Genomic DNA, 27322 nt, shown 5'->3' with positions numbered 1-27322 from the left:
CCCCGCCATGCAAACACACCGCCGTACTTTGAGGGGCCCTGTGCCAGTGGCAATGCGAACGAGTGGGCCCCCCCCTGCTTGCTCAGGATCACAGCACTTGCAACTTTTAAATACTTACCTTTCCCTGCAACACCGCCGTGACGTAGTCCGCATTTCCTGGGCCCACGAAAAACTTGAGCCAGCCCTACTCCCCCCACAACTTTCCCCCAATTCCCTATGCCCAACTATTATTATACAGTTAATTAAGATTGGCAAGCTTCAGAAACAAGAATGGATGTTTTTGGCATTAAAATGGGCACTGTAGGTGTTTTCCTGGCCTCCACTCACTGCCGACTATGCTTCCCCATTGACTTGCATTGGGTTTCGTGTTTCGGTCGATCCCCGACTTTTAGCGATAATCGGCCGACTGCACTCGACTCGACTCTGGACAAAATCGGGTTTCCCAAAACCCTACTCGATCTTAAAAAAATGAAAGTCGCTCAACCCTAACTCCTACTATTTATTTACTTACTACAGTGTAGTTGCTCATTTTGCTTTTGTCTGCTAGGTGGCCACAGTGTGAACGTGTACCTTCACTCATTTGCTTTTGAAGACACTAAGTGCTCAGTTGATCTTTGTGATATTTGCTGCTTAGATTCCCACCACTATATTAGCCGCCATCAGATGGAGATGTGGGCTCCGCTCTTCCACCATTAGCTCCTCTGACTTTTATCTGCCCTATATAACTGCAGAAAGGAGTAGTGTGAGATAGAAAAGACTTTACATCAGGAATATCCGAGCGAGTAAATTTTCAGCTGCCTTTTTATTTCCATTTTTCATGATTTATTACTCCATGAACATAAACAAACATTTTTAAAATGTCAGAAATTGTATCAAATCTGCTAATTTGTCTTTTCCTTACTGGTTAGATTTGCATTTCTTTCAGCAAGGTTAAATGTGGAAATCCTGTGAAATGGCCTTTGTCACAAATCGTGCATATATAGCAGGCTCAGGCTGTGAAGGGAATAATTATTATCAACATGTCACCCCGATACTGACATCACATAACACCAAGTTATTCTGAGCAATGCGAGCATCATTGCCGTATCCTCTCAGTATCACAGAGTACCAAAACAACATCTGTTTTAAATTCCATGTGAGTGTTTTTGGCATGGTTTTTCCTTGCTGTCACCACTCTATGATTAAGGGGATGCAAATGAGAAAATATTCTGATTTGGTCCCTCATTAATTATGGATAATTCATAATCGTATCTGCTAGTGAAAGGGAAAACAAGTTCTGTAAACTACTTCATAAATAAAGTGGTGAAGCCTATCATTTGAGAAATTGTACTGACATGTTACACATCTTCCATTTATTTCTGCCTTTGCCTCTTCACCTTCAGCTTATCGATTGCCGATCTGTGCTGAAATTTTAACTCTACCGTAGACTTGGATCAATAAGCAGCAAGTGTTCGGGTCATTAGTATTGCGAGCTGTTCTTTCTCTAAAACATCTGCCGTTGATGTAGTGTATTTTTACATTAGATTCCTATTATTTATTTTTTTACAAATTCCTTTTTTATGACTTATTGTATTGTGGTATCATTTCAGCATTAGTAACAGTATTCAAGAATACAAATAATAAATCTTTCTGAACTAGAAGGAACCTCTCACTTACTTGCACCACTAAATAAATTGCTAAGAAATTCGTCTCAATTTCACTACAATTATAGACATCACGTGCCTTTTAGGTTGAAATTGGTCTAGGCTGCTTAATTTCACAATATACATTTCTTAACAATGGAGATCAATGTTGCTTATACAAAGCTTCAAATTTCCTTTAAGGGAATCTGTCAGCAGGTTTTTGCTTTGCAATCTGAGAACAGCAAATATAGCAGCTGAAACACAGATTTCACCAATGTGTAATTTATTAGGCTGGGTGCTGTTGATTCCATACAATGAAGGTTTTATCACCACGTGATAATCACTACCTGGACTACAGCTCAAGTGAGCCCTAGTCCGACCACACCCACTCCCAATATAAGCACCTCCCTGTAAATAGTCAATAACTGCAGAAAGCTGTGGTGTGGGCAGGGTTAGCTTTCTCTGCTCTGATACATGCTATATCTAAGAACTCTGTGTCACAACTGCTGCACCCAGTAAACTAAGTGATACATCACTGGAATAGGGGTCTCTTTTCCTACATTATGCTGATCTCAGATGAGGTAGCAAAAATCCGGTGACAGATTCCCTTTAATACAGATATCGCAGTCACCAAACAAGTACTGTGGCGTGTCATGCCACTCCCATAACATGCATACGCAATGTTCATGTTGTGATGTGCAAAAAACTAATATTAAATCGTGTACACTATGTAAATATTGTGATGCACCATGGCGTGTTTCAGAACAGCTTAGCACACCAGCTGTTTAGTTGATGGCTGTTGCTTCTTTAGCTTTACACTTCGATGATGATAATTTGACTGCCTAAAGCCATGCCTGCGAAAGCTCCAGGGCTTACTGTATACTGAGTTACTAGTCAGCTACATGGAATATCAGTGACCGCAGTGAGCACTCCCTGATGGTGGTTGAAGGCAGACAGAATTTTTCATTTAACAGGTTTGTCTGCTGCTAAAAAAAAGTGAATCTTAATGGGCATAGCTTGTTGTAAGAAAAAAAATGCTTACATCCCGGAAAGCAACTCCTGGCAGTCTCCTGACATCAACATTTGGAAGGGAAAGGGGGTGTCATGTGACTGCTGCAGTTGATCAGCCACTGATTGACTGCAGCCTTTGCATTCCATCCACACAGGAGGAAACCACTCATATGGAGTCGCTCAGTGGCAGCTGATTGGCTGCAGCAGTTATGTGACAGCCTTTGCCAGATTTTGTTGCTGGGAAATACAGTACAGAGTGCAGTGGAGAAGTGCTGATTCGGGAGGTATGTCGGCTCTTGGCCCTTTAAGATTACCTTTTGCAGTAGTGGAGAACCCCTTGTTTCACATAGACAAAAATTTAAACAGGGAATAACAGATAAACATAATCCAAACCATTATAAAGATGTATTAGGAAACAATTTATAGAATTATGAGCCTAAAAAGTAAATGTTAACTATGCTAAGAAAAAAGTAAATAATGTCAAAGGTAAATACATACGATGCATTGACTTCTAAAGTGACTTTTGAGCTTTAATAATTATCATTTTATTCAGTTAGAATAAATAAAGTACAGGAAATTCACAACAGTTAACTTGAAAGCTAAAAAAATATATCTTGAGCTGGAGAGACCAGTTAATTATCTCTCAAAGATAAATAGATTAAAACATTGCTTTACTTTTTATACTTTTCTAATAGTTATGACTGTCTAAGTTCGTCAGCTCAAAAAGGCAAAGTTAGACAAACTTGGCACTGACCACTCTGTTTACCAGGCCCAAAATTATGCTGGCCATCTTCCTTGAACTCCTATACAGGGATCTATACTTACACTGGGGCCCCCTGGGTTGTGTCCGTGGAGTAGCTGCTGGCCGGAGCCGCGAGCCTGAAGCAAGAGTAGTCAGACTAGCCAGGTCAGTAACTGGAGAGACAGAACCAGGCACAGAATCAGGAGAAAAAACCCTAGTTTGAGGAATAGCCGGCATCAAATACCAGGACGGCAGTCAAGAGTGGAGTCAGGTAAGGTGGGGTCAAAGTCAGGAGGGATAGTAGAGAATACAAGGTCTAAATCAAGTCAGAAACATGTATTCAGTACACAAATAGAATCAGAGATGTCTATGGTAAACCAAACAGTAACTGGCAACCTCCAGCAGATTGCTGAGAGTTTAAATAAAGTGTGGTACTGCCCCATTGGCCACAGCAGGGAGCCGATTCCCTCTGCTTAACAGCTGGACAGAAAACACACACTAAACCTGGATGGTTGGTACCCCAAGTCATAGCCACAATAATATTCTTAGATGGACAGTGCCTGTGTTGTGCAGCGATGCTGGTAATGTTGACTTTTCCATTACCAGCACCACTTCAGAGTAATTGAAATGGCGCCTGATGACAGAGGTAGACTTTACTGGAGTGTAATGTAAAGCTATAACTCTTCATGACAACTGCAACTGTGTGTACTAGAAGTAATCAAGTAAATGGTTGTAGTTTGTTGCTAGTGGGCAACTGAAATAACTCTAAATGTGTTAGGAAAAACTCAATATAAGGCTTTTTTTCAAGCTCTGTGTTTTCAGTGTCTGCCCAGGGTTAATATAGAGAGTATTTCCAATGGAAGCCTTTGGTATATATGTTTAACAGATAGTACAGAATGGCATCTATCACCTACAGGTTCACAGGTAAAAAAATGGTGAATGGGTGTCTTTGGACCATGCCAAAGATGGCACCACAAATGGCCTGTGCTGAATTGATAGGGGTGACGTGACGGCAGAGGGTGAGTGTACATAATTTAGCTATTTTCACCCCATGGCACTTGGAGGTTTATTTTTTCCAAATGAAGGAATCTATTGATAAACAAATCACTTGTCACAGAAATTAGTATGTGAGATATTGCTTTTACTGAAATGTCTTACGGTCAATAAAACAAAGGCTTAACAAAAATACTACTACTAATAATAATGAATGAGCTAGTACTAACCGGTGCTGCTCTGGATTGTCCTCACTGTAGTAGTTGTGCGCGGAGGTGATGATGGTCTAAGCAGCACGCTGTCGTCATCTTGAGAACATCCTTTCTCGATTGCTCTAACATAGCTGTGGCTTCTCATTCGAAAACAGCCGGGCATTGGAAGATCCAGCGCCTCCACCGCCTGAGATTCCAGTTCACTAAAAACGGATTCACATACTGACTCAAACTGACCATTGACTTCCATTTCACTGACCTGAAAATTATGAAAAGCTCTTATAAGTACATATTTGTATAACATATTGAACATGAAACTAAGACTGTAAAAAGCGCAGTTGGTGAGTGCTGCTGGCGGTTTGGATTTACTGGGGTTTTTGTGCGGATTCCACCTGCGGTTTTACATTTGCGGATTCCTATAGAGGAGCAGGTGTAAACCGCTGCGGAATCCGCACAAAGAATTGAGATGCTGAGGAATATAAACCGCTGCGTTTCCGCATGTTTTTTTCCCCAGCATGTGCACTGCGGATTTTGTTTTCCATAGGTTTACATGGTACTGTAAACCGGATGGAAAACTGCTGCAGATCCGCAGCATCAAATCCGCTATGGTTCCGCAGCAAAATCCGCAAAATGTGCACATAGCCTAAGAGCTTACACTTTACAGGCGAGAGAGGACCTTGTTTACCATAAGAGCTTATTACTCTACAGAAGAGGGAGAGACAGAGATCACTCCACTGACCATATGATCTCACACACTACAGAACTGAGAGACTTATCCAGTAACTCTGGAGAAAGACAATGACTCTGCTGTACAAGCAGTACTCCTCTGGGAACCGCTGATCTGTGATTTCCCAGATACTGACCACCATTGAACAAGGTATGATCATCTGTAATATGCCATAGCTGCGGTAACATAAAATTATATTAGCTCACTCTTTGGAGCTTCAGCAGTGTGGGAAATAGTTTCAGACACATTTTTTTTGCAATCCTCAAATCAAATCTCAAAATGTATGAATTCAAGCGAAACTGCAAAATTTAAGGAAATTTGACTACAACGCAATCCTCCTCCAATCGATCCGCTCATCTCTAATGCACACTCGATGAATCTCAGCCAAACAGTGCTCATTTTGTATAGTAGAATGAGAGACTCAAACAGTGAACTTCAGCTGATTCTGTCCTCTAGTCTACATGCGGCATGGATTTGGACTGACTTATATGTTTATTTTGCTCCAGGTATTAACTTGAATAGTTTTTATATACAAACTTTTCTGCAACCATGATGTAGGCAACTCACTGGTTGACAAGCAGAAGTAGAGAGTCTCACTATTGATGTGAATTTTTTTTAAGAATGAGCAGTTCTGGGGACCATGTATTATCAAATCTTATTATGTTTAATGCAGTTTACGAGATTGAAAAAGAGTAATGACCCTAATGTAGATTGTGAACCAGTTAGCTCATGTACCGTATAATATAATACTGTTCCTTCCATAAAGTAAATTAAGAATTGATTGTGATGCTGTCATCTGTTAATATTTTGACTGATAAAAAAAATTGTGGAATAAAAATTATACTCTTAAATTGCTCTAGAACTTGGATCTCTAGACCAAAGGAATGTTAACTAACTTAGAGGTAGAAAATAATACTGACATTTTATCAGTCCATTTATTTAATATAAAGTGATTTCCTAAATATATATAATTTTTATTGAAAGTTTCGTTAAGCAATAAAATCAATAATTTCAACAAAATAAACTGCATCCAGTGCATAGAGAGGGTAAATAAAATGATTGATTATAGCATATGTATCGATGACTAATTTTCTCTTTATAAAATAGTATAAAGTCAATTTTTGTAACATATAAAAGTAAAAGGAAAATTAAAATTAACATTAAAGCAAACCAATATAAATTATTATTTAAATGCCTTCTGCTCGAATTCAAGCCATGGCGACTTGATGGGTAAACGCTTTGTAGGAAGATCGAACTTGTGCAAGCCTAGATAGGTCCACCAGCGTCTTCTCTGTCGCTATCTTAATTGTATCAGGCCGTCGGGTTGCTGTTCTTCCTCTTCACCTTGTTCCATCTATTCATCTGACCATGATGTCCTTCTCCAGTGATTGTTCTCTTCGTATAATGTATCCAAAGTAGGAAAGTCGTAGCTCAGTGATCCTTGCTTCTAGTGACATGTCTGGCTTGATTTGTTCCAAAATTGATTTGTTTGTTCTTCTTGCCATCCATGGTATTGGTCCTTCTTCAGCACCACATTTCAAAGGCGTTGATTCCTCTTCTGTCTTGTTTTTTTATTGTCCAGGTTTTGCATCCATATGTTACTACAGAGAGGACCAGACTATGTACGAGCCGTGTCTTCGTCACCAGTAAAATGTTCTTCGATTTGCAGACCTTGTCCAGTGACTTCATTGTTGATTTGCCCATAGCTATTATCCTATTGACTTCCGATGTCATCACTGCATCTTGAGTGACCATTGATCCTAGTAAGTTCAAGTCCTTTACAACTTCCAGTTCGTCACCGTCCATCTCAAATGTGTCTGGGTCATACCTGGCAGTAGTCTTTTTTTTCTTTGTATTGAGTAGTAGTCCCATAGCCATCAAAAAAATGATGTAGGGGAAAAGATTCATTAATAGCCCAGTGTGGCTCCTTATCATTCAATTATTGACACGAAGTTGACCTAGGTTGTTTTTTAGGTCCTCTAAGATGTACCAGGCGGTTGTGACAAAAGATTTTTTTTTGTTTTTCCTCTCTTTCCTCCAGGTTACAACATTTTATAACTGTTTCCACTTCAAAAGGAATTTACCTGCTTGTGACTATTTATTAGTAATTGCATCGCCCTGGAGGTTGAGCTCCATAAAGTGTTTTATCTGGGCTATCAGTTCTAGGATAGAGGGGAAAGAAGCGTTATAACCAATATTTAAAGACTAGTTTTCTGGTTAATAACAGTATAGTGTGAAGAATTTTGGAGGCCTCTAAATAGGTTAGTGCCAACATATGGGTCATCCCAGTAGTGTAGGAGGGCCACTTAATGAGACAAGGGACCTATAGGGCTCCAAAGGGTGCCCACTAGATCTTTCAATTTCCAAAATGAGACAGTATCGAGAGAGTACCATATACCATGAATTAGGTCAGAATCAGAAAGATGACATTTGGCGCATGCAGTTATCTGTCAGATGATGTATCCATTTTATGAATATTAAAAGTGATTAGCCACATGCATAATTTTAAGCTTTATTTCTCGCCAAAATTCATTAGTAATGCTTTTCCGAAATGTAGACCACCCCACTCTGATTTTGGTAGGAATATCGACATCGTCCAATTGCAACCTCCAGTGCTTAAAAAGGTTTTGGGATGTACTCCCAGTAGGTTAGGTTTCATCATGGAGTAAAGTGATGATATCGAGGGAGTGCCAGTTGGATATAGGAAAATAGTGTTTAGGTCATTTTGTTTAGATTCAAAATTGACATCTCGTAGATTAGTCATATAATGGAGAGTCTGATATGTTCATATTGTAGATAATGAGAGTGGTGAAGGTAACATTTTTCAAAATACTCTGTAATTGTCAGCCATCTGGTCTCAAGTTGGGTGAAAAAGATGGGAGATATTGATTATACCACTCTTGCACCACATTAAATAGTTTATTCTCCATGCCCTAAGGAAATGCGAGGTTGTACCAAAGAGGCAGATGTTTTGAAATTCTGAAAGAGAGACCATACTTTTCTCTAACTATCTTCCAACTTGGGAGAGTATCTATAAAAACTATTGAATGTTTGTTTGCGGGAGTTAGAGAGGCAAGATGAGAATTAACTTTTTCACCCCAAAGCTTTTTTCGGTTTTGCGTTCTCGTTTTTCTTCCCAGAGCCACAACTTTTTTATTTTTCCATCAACATGGCCATGTGAGGGCTTGTTTTTTGCGGGACAAGTTGTAATTTTGACCTTCACTATTGGTTTTACCATGTCTTGTACTAGAAAATGGGAAAAAAATTCCAAGTGTGGTGAAATTGCAAAAAAAGAGCAATCCCACAATTTTTTTGTTTGGCTTTTTTACTAGGTTCATTAAATGCTAAAATTGACCTGCTGTTATGATTCTCCAGGTCATTATGACTTCATAGACACCAAATATGACTAGGTTCTTGTTTAGCTAAATGGTGAAAAAAAAATCCAAACTTTGTTTAAAAAAAAAAAAAATGGTGCCATTTTCCGATACCCGTAGCATCTCCACTTTTTGTGATCTCGGGTAAGGTGAAGGCTTATTTTTTGCTTGCCGAGCTGACGCTTTTAATTATTCTGATTCCCGGATGTGCCATGTAAATGCCGCTGTCAGAGATTGACAGCGGCATTCAACTAGCTAATAGCCGCGGATGGATCGTGATTCCACCCGCGGCTATTGTGGGCACATTTCAGCTGTTCAAAACAGCTAACATTTCCTCGGAAAGATATGGGTTCACTGCTGGAGCCCACATCAAAGGGAGGGATACCTACATCGGCGTACTATTACGCCCGATGTTGGTAAAGGGTTAAAGAATGCTGTTATAAATTAAAAAAGTATGCAAAATCAGTCAGAATAAGTATGTCTTTTGTGGATTCAGTCTATTATATAGCATGTGAGGCAAGCTAGGATATCATTTCTAGCGCTAGGAAGATTAAAACTGCGATGGTTCTTAGAAGCCATGAGTTTAATTAGGCTGATTTTGGGGTGTTTCCCTCTCCATAAGAAATTATTGAAAGCTTTAGTAAGCATAATTATGTACGAGTGTTTAACCCCTTTGAGACGAAGCCTGTTTTCACCTAAATGACCGGGCCAATTTTTACAATTCTGACCACTGTCACTTTATGAGGTTATAACTCTGGAATGCTTCAACGGATCCCACTGATTATGAAATTTTTTCTCGTGACATATTATACTTTATGATAGTGGTAAAATTTCTTCGAAATGACTTGCGTTTATTTGTGAAAAAAATGAAAACTTGGTGAAAATTTAGAAAATTTAGAAAATTTTCAAACTTTTAGTTTTTATGCCCTTAAATTAGAGAGTCATATCACAAAAAATAGTTAATAAATAACATTTCCCACATGTCTGCTTTACATCAGAACAATTTTGGAAACATAATTTTTTTTGTTAGAACATTAAAAGGGTTAAAATTTGACCAGCGATTTCTCATTTTTACAACAAAATTTGCAAAACCATTTTTTTAGGGACCACCTCACACTAGAAGTGACTTTGAGAGGCCTATATGATAGAAAATGCCCAAAAGTGACACCATTCTAAAATCTTCACCCCTCAAGGTACTCAAAACCACATTCAAGGGTTTACTAACCCTTCAGCTGCTTCACAGGAATTTTGGGAATGTTAAAAAAATGAACATTTAACTTTTTTTCCACAAAAATATTACTTCAGATCCAATTTGTTTTACTTTACTAAGGGTAACAGGAGAAATTGGACACCAAATTTTGTTGTGCAATTTGTCCTGAGTAAGATGATACTCCATATGTGGGGGTAAACCACTGGACGCACGGCAGAGCTCGGAAGGGAAGGAGCGCAGTTTGACTTTTCAATGCAAAATTGGCTGGAATCGAGATCAAATGCCATGTTGCGTTTGGAGAGCCCCTGTTGTGCCTAAACAGTGGAAACTCCCACAACTGACACCATTTTGGAAAGTAGATACCTTAAGGAACTTATCTAGATGAGGTATGAGCACCCCCAAGTGCTTCACAGAAGTTTTATAATGTAGAGCCGTAAAGATAAAAAATCATTTTTTTTTTCACAAAAATTATCTTTTCGCCCCCATTTTTTTATTTTCCCAAGGGTAACAGGAGAAATTGGACCCCAAAAGTTGTGCAATTTGTCCTGAGTATGCGGAAACCCCATATGTGGGGTTAAACCACTGTTTGGGTGCATGGTAGAGCTCGGAAGGGAAGGAGCGCCGTTTGACTTTTCAATGCAAAATTGGCTGGAATTGAGATCAGATGCCATGTTGCGTTTGGAGAGCCCCTGATGTGCCTAAACAGTGGAAACTCCCCAATTCTAACTCCAACCCTAACCCCAACACACCCCTAACCCTAACCTCAACTTTAACCATAACCCTAATCCCAACCCTAACCCTAATCCCATCCCTAACCCTAATTCCAACCCTAACCCTAATTCCAACCCTAACCCTAATTCCAACCCTAACCCTAATTCCAACCTTAACCTTAATCCCAACCCTAATCCCAATCACAACCCTAACTTTAGCCCCAACCCTAACTTTAGCCTCAACCCTAACCCTAACTTTAGCGCCAACCTTAACCCTAATGGGAAAATGGAAATAAATACCTTTTTTTTACTTTATTATTTTTCCCTAACTAAGAGGGTGATAAAGGGGGGTTTGATTTCCTACTTATAGCAGGTCTTTATAGGGGGGTTTTATGTTTGGCAGTTGTCACACACTAAAAGAGGCTTTTTATTGCAAAAAATAGTTTTTTGACCGTGGCACAAATGCAGTTCCCGCAGCGCAGTACTAGCGTGGCACATGTCGCGAAGGAGTTAAGCAACAATAGGAGGATTTGTAGTTGGCATACTAGCTTGGCCATACTTATCTTTTTAGTAAGGTGTACTCTGCATAAGACCAATCTAAGACACAAAGTATTTTGGAGAATAATTTTCACCCTTTCGGTTAAGGTGAGTATTTTGAATTTATTGATATAGATTTTAAAGCCTGAATACGAACCAAATTCATTAAGAAGGTCAACAACTATTGGTAGGTGGTCTTTAGGGATAGACATAAACAGGATTATATCGTCTGCAAAGAAAACTGTATTATTTTTTGTTGTGATACCTTTAAAAGTATTTGGGTTTGATAGGATGCAAAATAGGGTTTCTACGGTTGGGTTAAAAAGAAGAGATAATAGGCAACTTTGTTTTGATCCCTTTTCCAAGACTTACTTGATCAATTTATGGTCAGTTATCTGGATGATATACTAATCTTTTTATTTCTGTGGAAGAACATCAGAATCATGTGAAAACTGCTAGCTGGAGAAATGTGAGTTGCATCAAACAGAGATCCAGTTTTTGGGCTATATAATCTCTACTCAAGGACTGCAAAAGGACTCTAGCAAGATTCAAGCTATCATTGAGTAGCCAACGCCAAAAAATTTAAAAGACATTTAATTAAGGATTGTTCAGGTATAATTGCACCAATCACTGAATTAACAAAGAAAGGCATATCATTTGTTTGGTCTCCTAAAGCACAAGATGCTCAATATGCTTTTTCTTGCCTGAAGATGAAGTTCACCACAGCGCCTACACTGATTCATCCCAATCCTGAACATGCCTTTATTGTAAACATGGATGCTTCAGATGGTGCAGCAGGGGCAATTCTATTACAAATAACAGGAACAAAAGATTTGCTACATCCTTATGCCTATTTCTCCCAAAGCTTGACTGTGTCAGAAAAGAATCATGATGTGGGAAACAAAGAGCTCTTAGCTGTCATTGCTGCTTTCAAGGAATGGAGACATCATCTACAAGGAGCAGCTCAACAAATTATTGTTCTAACTAACCATCGCAACCTTGAAGTAATCAGGTCTCCTAAATGTTTGTCCCCCCTGCCAAGCTCGATAGAGTCTTTTTCTTAATTTATTCAACTTGGTTATCTCTTACAGACCTGGCTCCCGTAATGGTAAAGGTACCGTCACACTAAACGACATCGCTAGCGATCCGTGACGTTGCAGCGTCCTCGCTAGCGATATCGTTTAGTTTGACACGCAGCAGCGATCAGGATCCTGCTGTGATGTCGCTGGTCGCTGAATAAAGTCCAGAACTTTATTTGGTCGTCCGATCGCCGTGTATCGTTGTGTTTGACACCAAAAGCAACGATACCAGCGATGTTTTACACTGGTAACCAGGGTAAACATCGGGTTACCAAGCGCAGGGCCGCACTTAGTAACCCGATGTTTACCCTGGTTACCAGCGTAAAAGTAAAAAAAACAAACAGTACATACTCACCCAGCGTCATACCTCCCCCAGCGTCTGCTTCCTGACACTGACTGAGCGCCGGCCCTAAAGTGAAAGCACAGCGGTGACGTCACCGCTCTGCTGTTAGGGCCGGAGCTCAGTCAGTGTCAGGAAGCGGACGCCGGGGGACGCGAATGTAAGTATGTACTGTTTGTTTTTTTTACTTTTACGCTGGTAACCAGGGTAAACATCGGGTTACTAAGCGCGGCCCTGCGCTTAGCAACCCGATGTTTACCCTGGTTACCCGGGGACCTAGGCATCGTTGGTCGCTGGAGAGCGGTCTGTATGACAGCTCTCCAGCGATCAAACAGCGACGCTGCAGCGATCGGCATCGTTGTCGCTATCGTTGCAGCGTCGCTTAATGTGACGGTACCTTAAGGCTGATGCTTTATCTAGGTTGTTCTCTAAAGATTCTTCTACAGCAGCACCACCAACAATTATTTTGCCTGAGTCCAACTTCCTGGGGGTGATCCATAACAAAGACTTTCTGAAAGATATACGGGAAGCATAAAAGACAGACCCAATTCATCTGTATCCACCTGATGATATTGTTCTTACCTTTCAAAATAAAGTATGGACTCTATGTTGCATCTATGTTCCAGAAACTGTGAGACTAAAGGTATGAAAACTGATCCATGACTCCAAGCTAGAGGACACAAAGGAATTCAAAATGCACAAGAATTTTCTTCTTTTGGTGGCCTAACTGCCTAAAAGATGTTAAACAATGTGTATCTTCCTGTGCCATTTATAAAACACCCTGCACATCACCAATGGGATTATTGCAGCCTCTGAAATTCCATCTCGTCCTTGGGGCTCCATATCTATGGATTTTTTGAACTACCAGTTTCAAAGGGGAAGAGTTCCATCCTAGTAGTGGTTGACCAACTCACCAATGCAGCATATTTTGTCCCCTGCACTGGTTTGCCTTCATTAAAAGAGACTGCTGGTCTCGTAAATTCAAAATGTGTTTTGTCTTTATGGGGTTCCAGACGAAATAAAGTCTGATCATTGCGCATAATTTACATTTTGATTTGGAATAGCTTTTGTGAAGCATTGGACATTGATGTCAGCATATCTTCTGCATTCCATCCCCAATCTAATGGTCAGACTGAATGCACAAACCAAACCTTAGAGCAATATCTCAGATGCTCCATTTATCATCTTCAGGATGGCTGCATGGATGTTCTTCTTATGGCAGAATTTTTATATAACAGTTCTCAAAATGCTTTGACCAAACCAACACCATTCTTTGCAAATTTGGGTTACCATCCAATCATTCGTTCCAATTTTCCCAGAAAAACGCCTATTCCTGCTGTCACTGACAGAATACAATCCCTGCAACAGAATCTGGAAATGCTAAAAGACACTTTAAGAATTGTCCAGGAGAAATATAAGGAAGCAGCAGATAAATCTCACAGACCTTCTCCAAGGTTCCAAGTGGGTCATGAAGTATGGCTTTCCACCAAAAATTTGAAACTCCATATACCCTCACCAAAACTGGGCCAAAAATGTATTGGTCGTTTCAAAATGATTGGACATGTTAGCTCAGTAGCTTTTTGTCTTAACTTCCCAGAACAATCAAGATCCATGCAGTGTTCCATATCTCTTTACTAAAGCCATGTGTTCCAAATCCTTTCCCATGCCATCGTCTACCTCCTCCTGATCCTATTGATGGGCAAGAACATTATACAGCTGCAATAGTCATGGACTCCCGAATATTCAGAAGCAAGTTGCAATACTTAATAAAGTGGCAAGGATATGGCCCTGAAAATAACTCCTGGGTATCTGTTGGAAATATCAATGCTCTTAAAGAATTTAATCAAAAGTACCCACAAAAACTAAGTAAAGCAGTGTCCGGAGCATCTGTTGAAAGGGAGGTAAAATGTCAGGAATTCTCTTGTCCGTCTACAGTTTGACCACTAGTGGCTGCTATTGTTCACCTTAATAGTAATTGTGCTGCAATTCCACTGCTCACCACTAGAGGCTGCTGTTGTGTTCTGCAATTGCCCTTTACTAAGATGGCAGATTTTGAACCTGGGGAGTTCATCTTGTTTCCTGTTTGGGCCTACTAAAAGCCACATGGATCTCTCACTCATTGCTTGAGTATTGTGTCTAGCTATTAGTCTAGTTCAGTCTCCAGTTTCTTATCCAGATTGTTCACATTTATCTATTGATTGTTTCCTACAACTCTTTTGCCATCTCCAAGGACTTCTATTACCGCTTGCTGGTCCTTGCTCGTGCTGCTCTGGCCACTGGATTCCAGCAGTGCTCCAACAGTATTATAACACATGTTTAACATTTCAAACACCACAATGTGCTAGGATGAAATTAATTCACAATGTTCCATGCTAAAATACAGCGAATATTATGTAGGTTGCGTAATTTAATTCACATGCGCTCCAGATCAGTACTGATCCTTATAAGCTTTACGTGAATTGTGAACTGGCGGGGAACTCACCTGACTTATTGTGCTCATGGCTCTCATATAGCTCTCATTTCTAGATCGGAATTTAGGAGACGTAAGGAGGGTTGATGGGTCAAGGCTGTCCATGCTCCTATTGATGGAAACTTCACTCACTGCCCTCAAGTAACTGTGGCTCCGAATTTGAAGCTTTGGAGAGTGTTCATTGGAGATTCTGTAAAAGAAAAACATCATCATTGAATGTAATAATTCTACTATTCTTGGAAGAATAATAGTTGTTTTTTGTGTTTAAAAACATTTTGTCTTGGAATGAAGTGCCAATAAACATACCAACAAAACATAGCTGCCATTCAGGTTCCTCAAGCATGAGCTTCAAGAATTTCCACTTTTATATCCCTTCATAAAATCCTTGTTATTATCAACCTTAATGGCTAAAAACACATCACATTTGCACTAGTTAATTTGTTTAACTTCAATTTGCTTAAATGCAAACTAAATTTTCTAAAAAAAAATCTAATTTTAAATTAGACATTTACTACTAGATTATTGTTGTAGAATCTGAGCAATTCCTTCAAACAGCTGGCTGTCCAGTTGATTCTGATGTAAATCTGACTGTACACTGCTCCTGGCTCTCCTGTTCTTCTCTATTCTCCCAGTGTTAAAGGCAGCAGCAGAAAGAGAATCAAAGACTAGAGCGGGGAAAAGTATCAAAGTTTTCAGAGAGAGCAGATGATACAAGTGGTTACTATATTAGCATTAGTGAATAAAGATAAAAAAGCAGACATAGTAGGAGTTGACGGAGCTACATAGACGATGCTCAGAGAGCAAAGCACCCAAAGAGGTAGCTGAAAAAATCCCCAGCATCAGTGTTTATCAGCATCAAGAATAGATTCCTTATTAGCTGTAGAAGAAAAGATCAGTGCGGAAAGCTGTACCAATATATGAAAGCTAGTGAAGACTGCACCATTCTGGATTCACAAATATCATCCAGCATGTATTACAGGGAGAAATGCGTTCAAGGCAATGAATGTTAAAAACTAGAAGTAGGTCCTAAAAATGAATAGTGGTGGCTCCAGACAAGAATAAATATGTTTTGCCGTATTTTTCCAATTATAATATGCACTTTCCCCCCAAATTTTGGGGGAAAATGGAGGTGCGTCTTATAATTCGAATATACCTTACCGGCCACAATGGAGCCGGGTCCCAGGGTAGCTGCTGGAGGAGGCAAGAGTGGCACATTGCTGCAGGGCGCAGGCTGGGATGACGGGGTGTTTGGAGGTGCGACATTGTCGGTGTTCGGTGGTGCGGGGGCCCCACCGACATTTTGTGAAAGCCCAGGAGCCCCGCACTTCCATGGTTTACACTGCGGTCAACTCCGGGAAAATGGCTGCGGGGGCAGCACATGCACAGATGGAGATCTTGGCACCATCTTGGAGATGAGATTTCAGCGCCAAGATCTATATCTGCACATGCGCCTCTCCAGGCAGCCATTTTCCCAGAGTCCACTGCAAAGTAAACCATGAAAGTACAGTGGCTCCAGGCTTTCACAAAATGTTGGCGAAGCCCCCGCACCACTGAACACCCACAGCGTCGCACATCCGAATACCCCTTTCTCCCTGTCTGGGGTCCGCAGCATTGCCCCACTCCTGCCTCCACCAGCAGTGACCCTGGGACCCCTCTTCATTGCACCCACCACCCCTAGTAAGCAATAGGATGCATGGATTGTAAGAGGCACCACCATTTTATTAAAAAAAGTTTTTTTTTACTATTTTTACCACAAAATTTGGGGTGCATTTTATAATCCGGTGCGTCTTATAAACCGCAAAATATGGTATATATACACTATGTTCCAAATTATGCAAATTGGATTTAAGTGTCATAAAGATTTAATTGTTTTGTTTTTCAAATAAACTCATGGATGGTATTGTGTCTCAGGGCTCAATGGTGCACTGAAATCAATCTTAAACACATGTGATAATTGATAATTACTTTTCAAGGTGATTCTAATGAAAGGAAAACTACTTAAATATGATGTTCCACATTATTAAGCAGGTCACAGGTTTCAAGCAATATGGGAAATAAAAAGGATCTCTCTGCTGCAGAAAAGTGTTAAATAGTGCAATGCCTTGGACAAGGTATGAAAACATTAGATATTTCACGAAAACTTAAGAGTGATCATCCCACTGTGAAGAGATTTATGACTGAAACAGAGCACATACAGAGTTCCTGCAGATAAATGCATAGCGAGAAAGGTTTCTGCCAGACAAATTCATTGGATTAAGAGAACAGCTGCCAAAATACCATTACAAAGCGTTATTTGAAGCTGCTGGTGCCTCTGGAGTCCCTCGAACCTTAAGGTGTAGGATCCTTCAAAGGCTTGCTGTGGTGCATAAACCTACTATTCGGCCACCCCTAAACAGTGTTCACAAGCAGAAATGGTTGCAGTGGGCCCAGACATACATGAAGAATAATTTTCAAACAGTCTTGTTTACTGATGAGTGTCGAGCAACCCTGGATGGTCCAGATGGTTGGAGTAGTGGATGGTTGGTGGATGGCCACCATGTCCCAACAAGGCTGCGACGTCAGCAAGGAGGTACAGGAGTCATGTTTTGGGCCAGAATCATGGGGAAACAGCTGGTAGGGCCCTTTAAGGTTCCTGAAGGTGTGAAAATGACCTCTGCAAAGTATATAGAGTTTCTGACTGACAACTTTCTTCCATGGTATAAAAAGCATAAACGTGCCTTCAGGAGCATAATCATCTTCATGCATGACAATGCACCATCTCATGCTGCAAAGAATACCTCTGAGTCATTGGCTGCTATGGGCATAAAAGGAGATAAACTCATGGTGTGGCCACCACCTTCCCCTGACCTCAACCCTATAGAGAACCTTTGGAGTATCATCAAGCAAAAGATCTATGAGGGTGGGAGGCAGTTCACATGAAAACAGCAGCTCTGGGAGGCTATTCTGACTTCATGCAAAGAAATACAAGCAGAAACTCTCCTAAAACTCACAAGTTCAATAGATGCAAGAATTGTGAAGGTGATATCAAAGAAGGGTTCCTATTAGTGATGAGCGAATATACTCGTTACTCGAGATTTCCCAAGCACGCTCGGGTGTCCTCCGAGTATTTTTTAGTGCTCGGAGATTGAGTTTTCCTCACCTCAGCTGAATGATTTACATCTCTTAGCCAGCTTGATTACATGTGGGGATTCCCTAGCAACCAGGCAACCCCCACATGTTCTTAGGCTGGCTAACAGATGTAAATCATTCAGCTGCGGCGATGAAAACTAAATCTCCGAGCACTAAAAAATACTCGGAGGTCACCTGAGCGTGCTCGGGAAATCTCGAGTAATGAGTATATTCGCTCATCAATAGTTCCTATGTTAACATGTAACTTAGCCTGTTAGGATGTTTTGGAGTTAAATAGCTTTTTTGTTCAGTGAATGGGACCTCCTAATGCTGCCAATTACACAAATGAGCATTTTCAGTTCTTTAAAACATATCAAATGTTTAGAAATTCTACTGTGCCTAATAATTTGGAACAGTGCATTTTGAGTTTATATTCATTTTGGAGATTATACTGTTATCATTGGGAGGTTTCTTCAATAAAATTCGATGTATACTCTAACGGGTGATGACTTTTATTAGACTGACTGTCATTTACACCGACCATTTAGGAAAATCCGAGAAAAATGTCATTTTCATAATAATTTGGACCATGGTGTAAATAGGGAATTAGAAGCTCTGTATCGGAAATGTCGACCCTCATAATATACAGTATATACATATATATATTTAACATATACAGCTCTGGCAAAAATTAAGAGACCACTGCAAAATGTTCAGTTTGCCTGATTTTTCTCTTTATAGGTATATTTTTGAGTAAAATGTAAGATTATTCTATAAACTTCTCACAACATGTCTCTGAATTTCCAAGCAATAAATTTTGTTTTTTTTTTCTGAAAAGGAGAAAAATTAGAAAAACAACAGTGCTTTCAGATCTCAAATAATGCAAAGAAATCAAGTTCACAATCATTCAGAACCAACAATACTAATGTTTTAACTCAGGAAGAGTTCAGAAATCAATATTTTGTGGAATAACCATGATTTTTAGTCACAGCTTTCATGCGTCTTGGCATGCTTTCCACCAGTCTTTCACACTGCTTCTGGCGCAAAAATTTAAGCAGTTCTTCTTTGTTTGATGGCTTGTGACTATCCATCATCCTCTTCATTACATTCCAGAGGTTTTCAATGGGGTTCAGGTCTGGAGATTGGGCTGCCCATGACAGGGTTTTGATGTGGTGGTCTCTCACTTTTTGCCAGAGCTGTATATTATCATATTTTACAAACTATAACATGAACTTTTTAACAAAACTTTTTGGAGCGGGATCACAGGAGGCAGAGTCATTTCCTCAGGAAGCCGATGGCAGTAGAAACGGTGTGATGCTGTGGGTCCAGTGTTGAGGAGAATAAAGATCATTTTCTCCCCACTGCATTCAGGCGCCGGACAGCATCATAACTCTGTTAACCAGCAGATTAACTGCACATCTGCAGATTAACAGCATTATTCCTGGTGACAGGTTCCCTTTAAATCTACCATAAACAGGAGACTTCATGAGAGCAAATACAGAGGGCTCACCACAAGGTGCAAACCATTAATCTTAAAAATAGAAAGGCCAGATTTGACTTTGTCAAAAAATATCTAAAGAAGCCAGCTCAGTTCTGGAAAAGCGTTCATTGGACAGATATAATTAAAATAAATCTGAATTAATTCTGAAGTGTACAGGTCTATCTTCTCACATTCAACCAAATGCAGCAAGGTTGAGTAGATGGCACTTTACAGTACAGATGGACGATGACCCAAAACATACTGCGAAAGCCACCCTGGAGATTACGGCAAAGAAGTTGAGTATTCTGTAATGGCCGAGTCAATCACCAGATATCAACTCTATCCAGCACACATTTCACATGCTTAAGACAAAACTTAAGGCAGAAAGACCTACAAACAAGCAACAACTGAAGTCAACTGCAGTAAAGGTCTGGAAAAGCATCACAGAGGTTAAAACCCAGCGTTCAGTGATGTCCATAGCTTTCAGACTTCAGCCAGCTATAGCCTGAAAAGAATTCTCTACAAAATATTTAAAAATGAACATTTTATTTATCGTACAGTTTATTTGTCCAGTTACTTTTTAGTCCCGGAAATGTGAAGACTTTGTAGAAAAATGGTTGCAATTCCTAAACGTCTCACAGGACATTTTTGTTCAACCTCTTTAAACCTGAAAGTCTACACTTCAATGGCATCTCAGTTGTTTCATTTTCAATCCAAAATAGTGGCATGCAGAGCCTAAATCTTGAAGATGATGTCAGGGCTGCGGCTGGCTGCTCACTTCCTCTTGATGTTTGATAGTTACGAAGGGTGGGAGAGTAAAGTCAGAGCTGATTGAGCGCAGTGATCGCGTGACATAACAATGTCCGCACTGCTGGGATGGCGGTCTCACTGGAGGGGAGTATAAATGTTATTTTACTGGGGGCAAACATGCCGATTAAGATGAAGTTGTCCAAGTAGTGGACACCCCTTTTAAAGTTTTCATGTGCCTACACTCTTATGTTATAGATTACATTCTAGAGGAATATATGTATTATATTACCTACATCCACATACAGGGGCTGGCTGGCAATTTTCAGCCTGGGGGGCAATCACAAGGCAGTGGCCCTCGAGTTGCGGTGGCCCTCCTTTTCCCTGCTTATATCTGGCCACTGCATTAAAGTAGCAGAGATAACAGGCTTTAAAAACCGGCTGGTACACAGATATGGGAACTGAACGGAGTTTGCTGCATAGATATGGGAGCAGAATCGAGCTTACTCCAGAGATATGGGAACAAAACGGAGCTTACTACAGAGATATGTGAGCAGAACAGAGCTTACTACAGAGATATGGGAGCAGAACAGAGCTTATTATAGAGATATGGGAGCAGAACCGAACTTACTAGATTCAGAGATATGGGAGCCGAACCGAGCTTACTGCAAAGATATGGGAGCAGAACCGAGCTTACTACAGAGATATGGGAGCAGAACCGAGCTAACAGCAAGGATATGGGAGCAGAACCAAGCTTACTGCAGAGATATGGCAGCAGAAACGAGCTTACTACAGAGATAAGGGAGCAGAAATGAGCTTACTACAGAGATAAGGAAGCAGAACCAAGCTTACTACAGAGATATGGGAATAGAAACGAGCTTACTACAGAGATAAGGAAGCAGAACCGAGCTTACTACAGAGATATGGGAACAGAACCGAGCTTACTACAGAGATATGGACGCAGAACCGAGCTTACTGCAAAGATATGGGAGCAGAACTGAGCTTACTACAAAGATATGGGAGCAGAGCCAAGCTTACTACAGAGATATGGGAGCAGAACCGAGCTTAGTGCAGAGAAATGGGAGCAGAACCGAGCTTACTGCAGAGATATGGGAACAGAATCGACCTTACTACAGAGATATGGGAGCAGAACCAAACTTACTAGAGAGATATGGGAGCAGAACCTAGTATACTACCGAGATAAGGGAGCAGAACCGAGCTTACTAGAGAGATAAGGGAGCAGAACCAAGCTTACTACAGAGATATGGGAGCAGAACCGAGCTTACTGCAGAGATATGGGAGCAGAACCAAGCTTACTAGAGAGATAAGGGAGCAGAACCAAGCTTACTACAGAGATATGGGAGCAGAACCGAGCTTACTGCAGATATGGGAGCAGAACCGAGCTTACTACAGAGATAAGGGAGCAGAACCGAGCTTAATAAGTCTACTACATGGAACCAAGTCTGCTACATAAAAACTGGAGCAGAACTGAGATTACAACATACATACATACAGTACCATAATCTAGATTACTACATTGATACAGTACCAGAACCAAGCTTACTGCTTAGATATGGTGCCATAACGGAGCTTACTTACAAACATACATACAACAATACAGCTACGCAGTGCCTAGTACTATCACCACTACACAGAGAATACATAATATTATAATATCACCATTACCTCTACATGAAACTACATTCTATACAAAGACCAATGATGCCACCATACACTCCCTGACAGAGGTTATGTCGCTTATCCATGTTATGTAAATAAAAGCTTATAACCTGATGTTAAATTAATCCATTGGTTGTATAAGTTATTCTTTTGAAAGCTGGAACCCTCCAAAATGTGATTTAGGTTAAGAAAATAAAATGTTATCAAAGCAGAAATATTGATCAGTTAATGGACACAGAAAGGTCAGATTTTGGCAAGACAAAATTTTTGTTGCCCACAGACAAATAATTAACTTAAAATACAGATATATGTTGCATAACATTGGTGAATGAAGTTGTGGTGCTCATCTAGATTCTTTGGTTTTGTCTTCCATACTACCTCTTTCATCCTTCCCCAAACATGCTCAATGATGTTCATGTCTGGTGACTGGGCTGGCCAGTTCTTGAGCACCTTGATCTTTTTTGCCTGGAGGAACTTTGTTGTAGAGATGGATGTATGAGATGGAGCACCATCATGCTGCCGAATTTGACCCCTTTTATGATTTGGAATATAAGAGGTAGTTAATACTTCTTGATATTTTAGGCTATTGATATTGCCTTCCACCTTGCAAATGTTTCGCACACCCCCATACTGAATGTAACCCCAGACCATGATCTTTCAACCACCAAATTTAACTGTCTTCTGGGTGTATTTTGGATCCATACTGGCTCCAGTAAGTCTCCTGCGGTGTTTGTGGCTGCTGTGGTGTAATTCTACTGAAGAGAAATCCATCTTCTGCCACTTTTCTAGTGTCCATCTATTTAGCAGGCTGTGGGAGTTTGCAAATGCCACACGGTTTTTTATTTGCCTTTTGTTTAGTGTTGGCTTCTGGGCACTGATTCGACCATGGAGGCCATTTTGAGACAGAATCCTACAAACTGTTCTAGTTGACACAGGTAAAGGTTTAGGTGTGCACTCAGCCTTAATATGGCGAGGTGCTGGTGTAACAAACCAATGGCCCAGAATAGCAGTAAAAGTTAAATTCACTGCACTCTCTCTAGGTTTCTTATGCAAAGTCTGGTATAAATTTATTATACATAAACTGGGAGCTTAACAGAATATTACAGCACCTGTGATTTTTTTATATACAACGTTTCGGCTCAACCAGAGCCTTTGTCACGTAATCGCTTGTTCCAGCTAAGATAGTGATATACAGAGAAGGCGGAAAGTCCCAGCGGTGCAATATAAGCTCTATTGTAATCTAAATGTCTGCCTATGGAAGATCCTGTCCAGTAGTGTGGACCTGCAGTGTCTGTTATGACAAGCGGCGCTCCCGCGCCTTGCTAACGATCGGCGTGTCACGTGCGGTGAATTTAACTTTTACTAGTTGACACAGGGACTTGAGGTGACCAGACCTGTTGGAGCTCTGCTGCTGTGGAAGAAGGGCTTGCTTTGGATTTTCTAACCAACAAACATTCCTCCTGAGCAGTTGTCTTGCGGGGTCTGCCGGACCTGAGCTAGTCAAACACATCTCCAGTCTCTTCAAATCTTTTTTTTAATTCTTTGTACTTGACGCTGAGACACACTAAAGGTGCCCGCCACCTCTGCAGTGGATCTGGTCTTCAGCCTCTTGATAATCCAGGCTTTGGTCGCAGGGTGGATTTTAGGCATGTTGTCAAGAGCTCAAGTTGCAGTTCAAGTGAAGGTCTGGGGTGCTGGGTTTCTTTTTATACACACACACTAAATAACCGATCATTTACTGAGCACAGGTGAGGATGTAAACTAGGATTGGGTGCATTATATGACCAGGCGACAAAACTTTTGTCTTGCTAAAATCTGACCATTCTGTGTCCATTAACTTATCAATATTTCTGCATTAATGTAAATTTATTTTCTTAACCTAAACCACATTTTGGAAGGTTTCAGCTTTCAAAAGAATAATTTATACAACCAATGGATGAATTTAACGTCAGGTTATAAGCTTTTATTTACATAACATGGATGAGCGACATTACTTCTGTCAGTATACTACAATACTGATCATTAATTTTTAAAAAAGCACAACACTAAGTGCCATTGTATACAGGAACTCTGTATTTACGGTCAGTGGATACTACAGTGATCACTGGTGACATTATACACAGGAGATCTGTATAAGGTGTCAGTGTACAGGTAATACAGTGATCACCACTGCCAGTGACATTATACACAGTAGCTTTGTATATAGTATACAGTGTATAGTGTCAGTGTACAGGTAATACACTGACTAGTGATGTCTCTAGCTGAAGTCCTTCATCTTTGCTTTTAATTTTTATCCAGCACAGACTGCCATCACTTCTTCCAGCCAGGACTCGTCTCTGCATAAAATAACACAGTTACCTAGAGCACGGTTTCCAGACCACATTCCCCACTTTTTACCTTTCTTCTACACCATGTTCCAAATTATTATGCAAATTATATTTTTCTCGGATTTTCCTAAATGGTCGGTGCAAATGACAGTCAGTCTAATAAAAGTCATCACCCGTTAGAGTATACATCGAATTTTATTGGAGAAACCTCCCAATGATAACAGTATAATCTCCAAAATGAATAAAAACTCAAATGCACGGTTCCAAATTATTAAGCACAGTAGAATTTCTAAACATTCGATCTGTTTTAAAGAACTGAAAATGCTCATTTGTGGAATTTGCAGCATTAGGAGGTCACATTCACTGAACAAAAAAGCTATTTAACTCCAAAACATCCTAACAGGTCAAGTCACATGTTACCATAGGAAACCTTCTTTGTTATCACCTTCACAATTCTCGCCTCCATTGAACTTGTGAGTATTTGGAGAGTTTCTGCTTGTATTTCTTTGCATGAAGTCAGAATCGCCTCCCAGAGCTGCTGTTTTGATGTGAACTGTCTCCCACCCTCATATATCTTTTGCTTGATGATACTCCAAAGGTTCTGTATAGGGTTGAGGTCAGGGGAAGATGGTGGCAATACCATGAGTTTATCTCCTTTTATGCCCATAGCAGCCAATGACTCAGAGATATTCTTTGCAGCATGAGATGGTGCATTGACATGCATGAAGATGATTTTGCTCCTGAAGGCACAATTCAGATTTTTATACCATGGAAGAAAGTTGTCAGTCAGAAACTCTATATACTTTGCCGAGGTCATTTTCACACCTTCAGGTACCTTAAAGGGCCCTTCCAGCTGTTTCCTCATGATTCCAGCCCAAAACATTACTCCTCCATCTCCTTGCTGACGTTGCAGCCTTGTTGGGACATGGTGGCCATCCACCAACCATCCACTACTCCATCCATCTGGACCATCCAGGGTTGCTCGACACTCATCAGTAAACAAGACTGTTTGGAAATCAGTCTTCATGTGTGTCTGGGCCCACTGCAACCATTTCTGCTTGTGAACACTGTTTAGGGGTGGCCGAATAGTAGGTTTATGCAACACAGCAAGCCTTTGAAGGGTCCTACACCTTGAGGTTCGAGGGACTCCAGAGGCACCAGCAGCTTCAAATAACTGTTTGCTGCTTTGTAAGGCTAGGTTCACATTGCGTTAGGGCAATCCGTTTAGCGCTAGTGCTAGCGGATTGCGCTAACGCAATGTATTTGTAGGGGTCGCGTTTAGGGTTCGCATTAACGTCCCCGCTCTCGCAGATCCCTGATCTGCGAGAGCAGGGAACGGACCTTGGGCGCGCCGCGGACACTGCAAGCAGCGTCCAAGGCGCGCCGCAAAAGAACGGCACATCGCTAGCGCGAGTCGAAAAAGGCACGCGCTAGTGATGCGCTACAGGCAGAAACAAGATTGCTGTCAATGGGTGCGCTAACGGACCCGTTGCACGGCGTTAATTGCGACATTTTTGCCGTGCAACGCTGTCCATTAGCGATAACCCAATAGCGCAATGTGAACCTAGCCTAATGGTATTTTGGCAGCTGCTCTCTTTATCCAATGAATTTGTCTGACAGAAACCTTCCTCATTATGCCTTTATCTGCATGAACTCTGTCTGTGCTTTGTTTCAATCACAAATCTCTTCACAGTATGATGATCACTCTTACGTTTTCGTGAAATATCTAATGTTTTCATACTTTGACCAAGGCATTGCACTATTTAATGCTTTTCAGCAGCAGAGAGATCCTTTTGATTTCCCATATTGCTTGAAACCTGTGGTCTGCTTTATAATATGGAACATCATTTTTAAGTAGTTTTTTTTTAATTAGAATCACCTGGAAAACTAATGATCACATGTGTTTAAGATTGATTTCAGTGATCCATTGAGCCCTGAGACACAATACCATCCACGAGTTTATTTGAAAAACAATTAAATCCAATTTGCATAATAATTTGAAACATGGTGTACACTAGACATCTGAATACAGAGGTGCACCCACAAACAATATATAACTGGTTATTCTGCAACCTCATAGATTGTAAGCTTGCGAGCAGGGCTCTCATTCCTTTTTGTATCTGTTGATCTATGTGTTTATTGTTATGCTTAATGTCCATTGTCTGTACAAGTCCCCTCTAAAATGTAAAGTGTTGGCACTATAGAAATAAAATTATCATAATTATTATTATTATTATTATTAACCGACCATTCCAAATATGAATTATAATCCACCACTGTGCACCCACTAACTATAAATAGCCACTTTTCCCATTTAATATATAAATTAATTAGCACCTGTACTCTTTCCCCCAATATATTACCAGTCACTTCATCCTCAACGCCCCCACTATGTACCTACCACTCTAACCCTAACCCCGATTCATTATAGTTACATGCCCCTCCCGCCCCAATTCATTGTCATGTCTTTCTCTCTCACCCTCTATTCATTATCAACTGCTCTACCCCACATTCAATACATCATTTACTCCCCCACCCTTAAAATTCATTATTTGTTCTTCCCCTAGATCATCATTTGCTCTCCCCACCCCCTCTTCAATTGATCATTTGCTCTCCCCACCCCCACCTTCAATTAAATTGCTGTCCCCTGTCCCTCACACTGAATTTATCATTTTGCAGTCCCCCAACTTTAATTTGAAGTCCCCTTACTTCATTCATTGCAGTCCCCTATCACCCCCTCACTTCATCTGCAGTGCCCCTTCATCATTTGCAGCCCCCTATCCCCCTTCCATTTCATCATGAGCAGTCCCACATCAGACACACTTCATCATGTGCAGTCCTGCAGTCACCTTCTCCCACTTTATCATGTGCAGTCCCCTTACCCCCCCACTTCATCATGTGCAGTCCCCTTACCCCCCACTTCATCATGTGCAGTCACCCTTACCCCCCATTT

At 40.6% G+C, this 27322-nt stretch overlaps 1 protein-coding gene across 4 annotated transcripts in view; it reads right to left on the bottom strand.

Moving 5' to 3' along the window:
* The window catches only part of DLGAP1 (DLG associated protein 1), an 814983-nt gene that overhangs the window by 252600 nt on the left and 535061 nt on the right, over positions 1 to 27322 (bottom strand). For 3 of the 4 annotated variants that reach the window (XM_077270299.1, XM_077270302.1, XM_077270300.1), the window contains 3 exons: positions 15040 to 15217; positions 4599 to 4839; positions 3459 to 3548 (listed from right to left, as the gene is read on the bottom strand). In XM_077270299.1, the coding sequence (XP_077126414.1) occupies positions 3459 to 3548; positions 4599 to 4839; positions 15040 to 15217 (509 nt within the window). The remainder of the gene's footprint in view (positions 1 to 3458; positions 3549 to 4598; positions 4840 to 15039; positions 15218 to 27322) is intronic. The other variant, XM_077270301.1, reaches the window with a different exon arrangement.

This window comes from Ranitomeya variabilis, chromosome 6 (genome assembly GCF_051348905.1).
Source record: "Ranitomeya variabilis isolate aRanVar5 chromosome 6, aRanVar5.hap1, whole genome shotgun sequence".
Classification (NCBI taxonomy): Eukaryota; Metazoa; Chordata; class Amphibia; order Anura; family Dendrobatidae; genus Ranitomeya; species Ranitomeya variabilis.
This window is presented reverse-complemented; position numbering and strand designations above follow the sequence as displayed.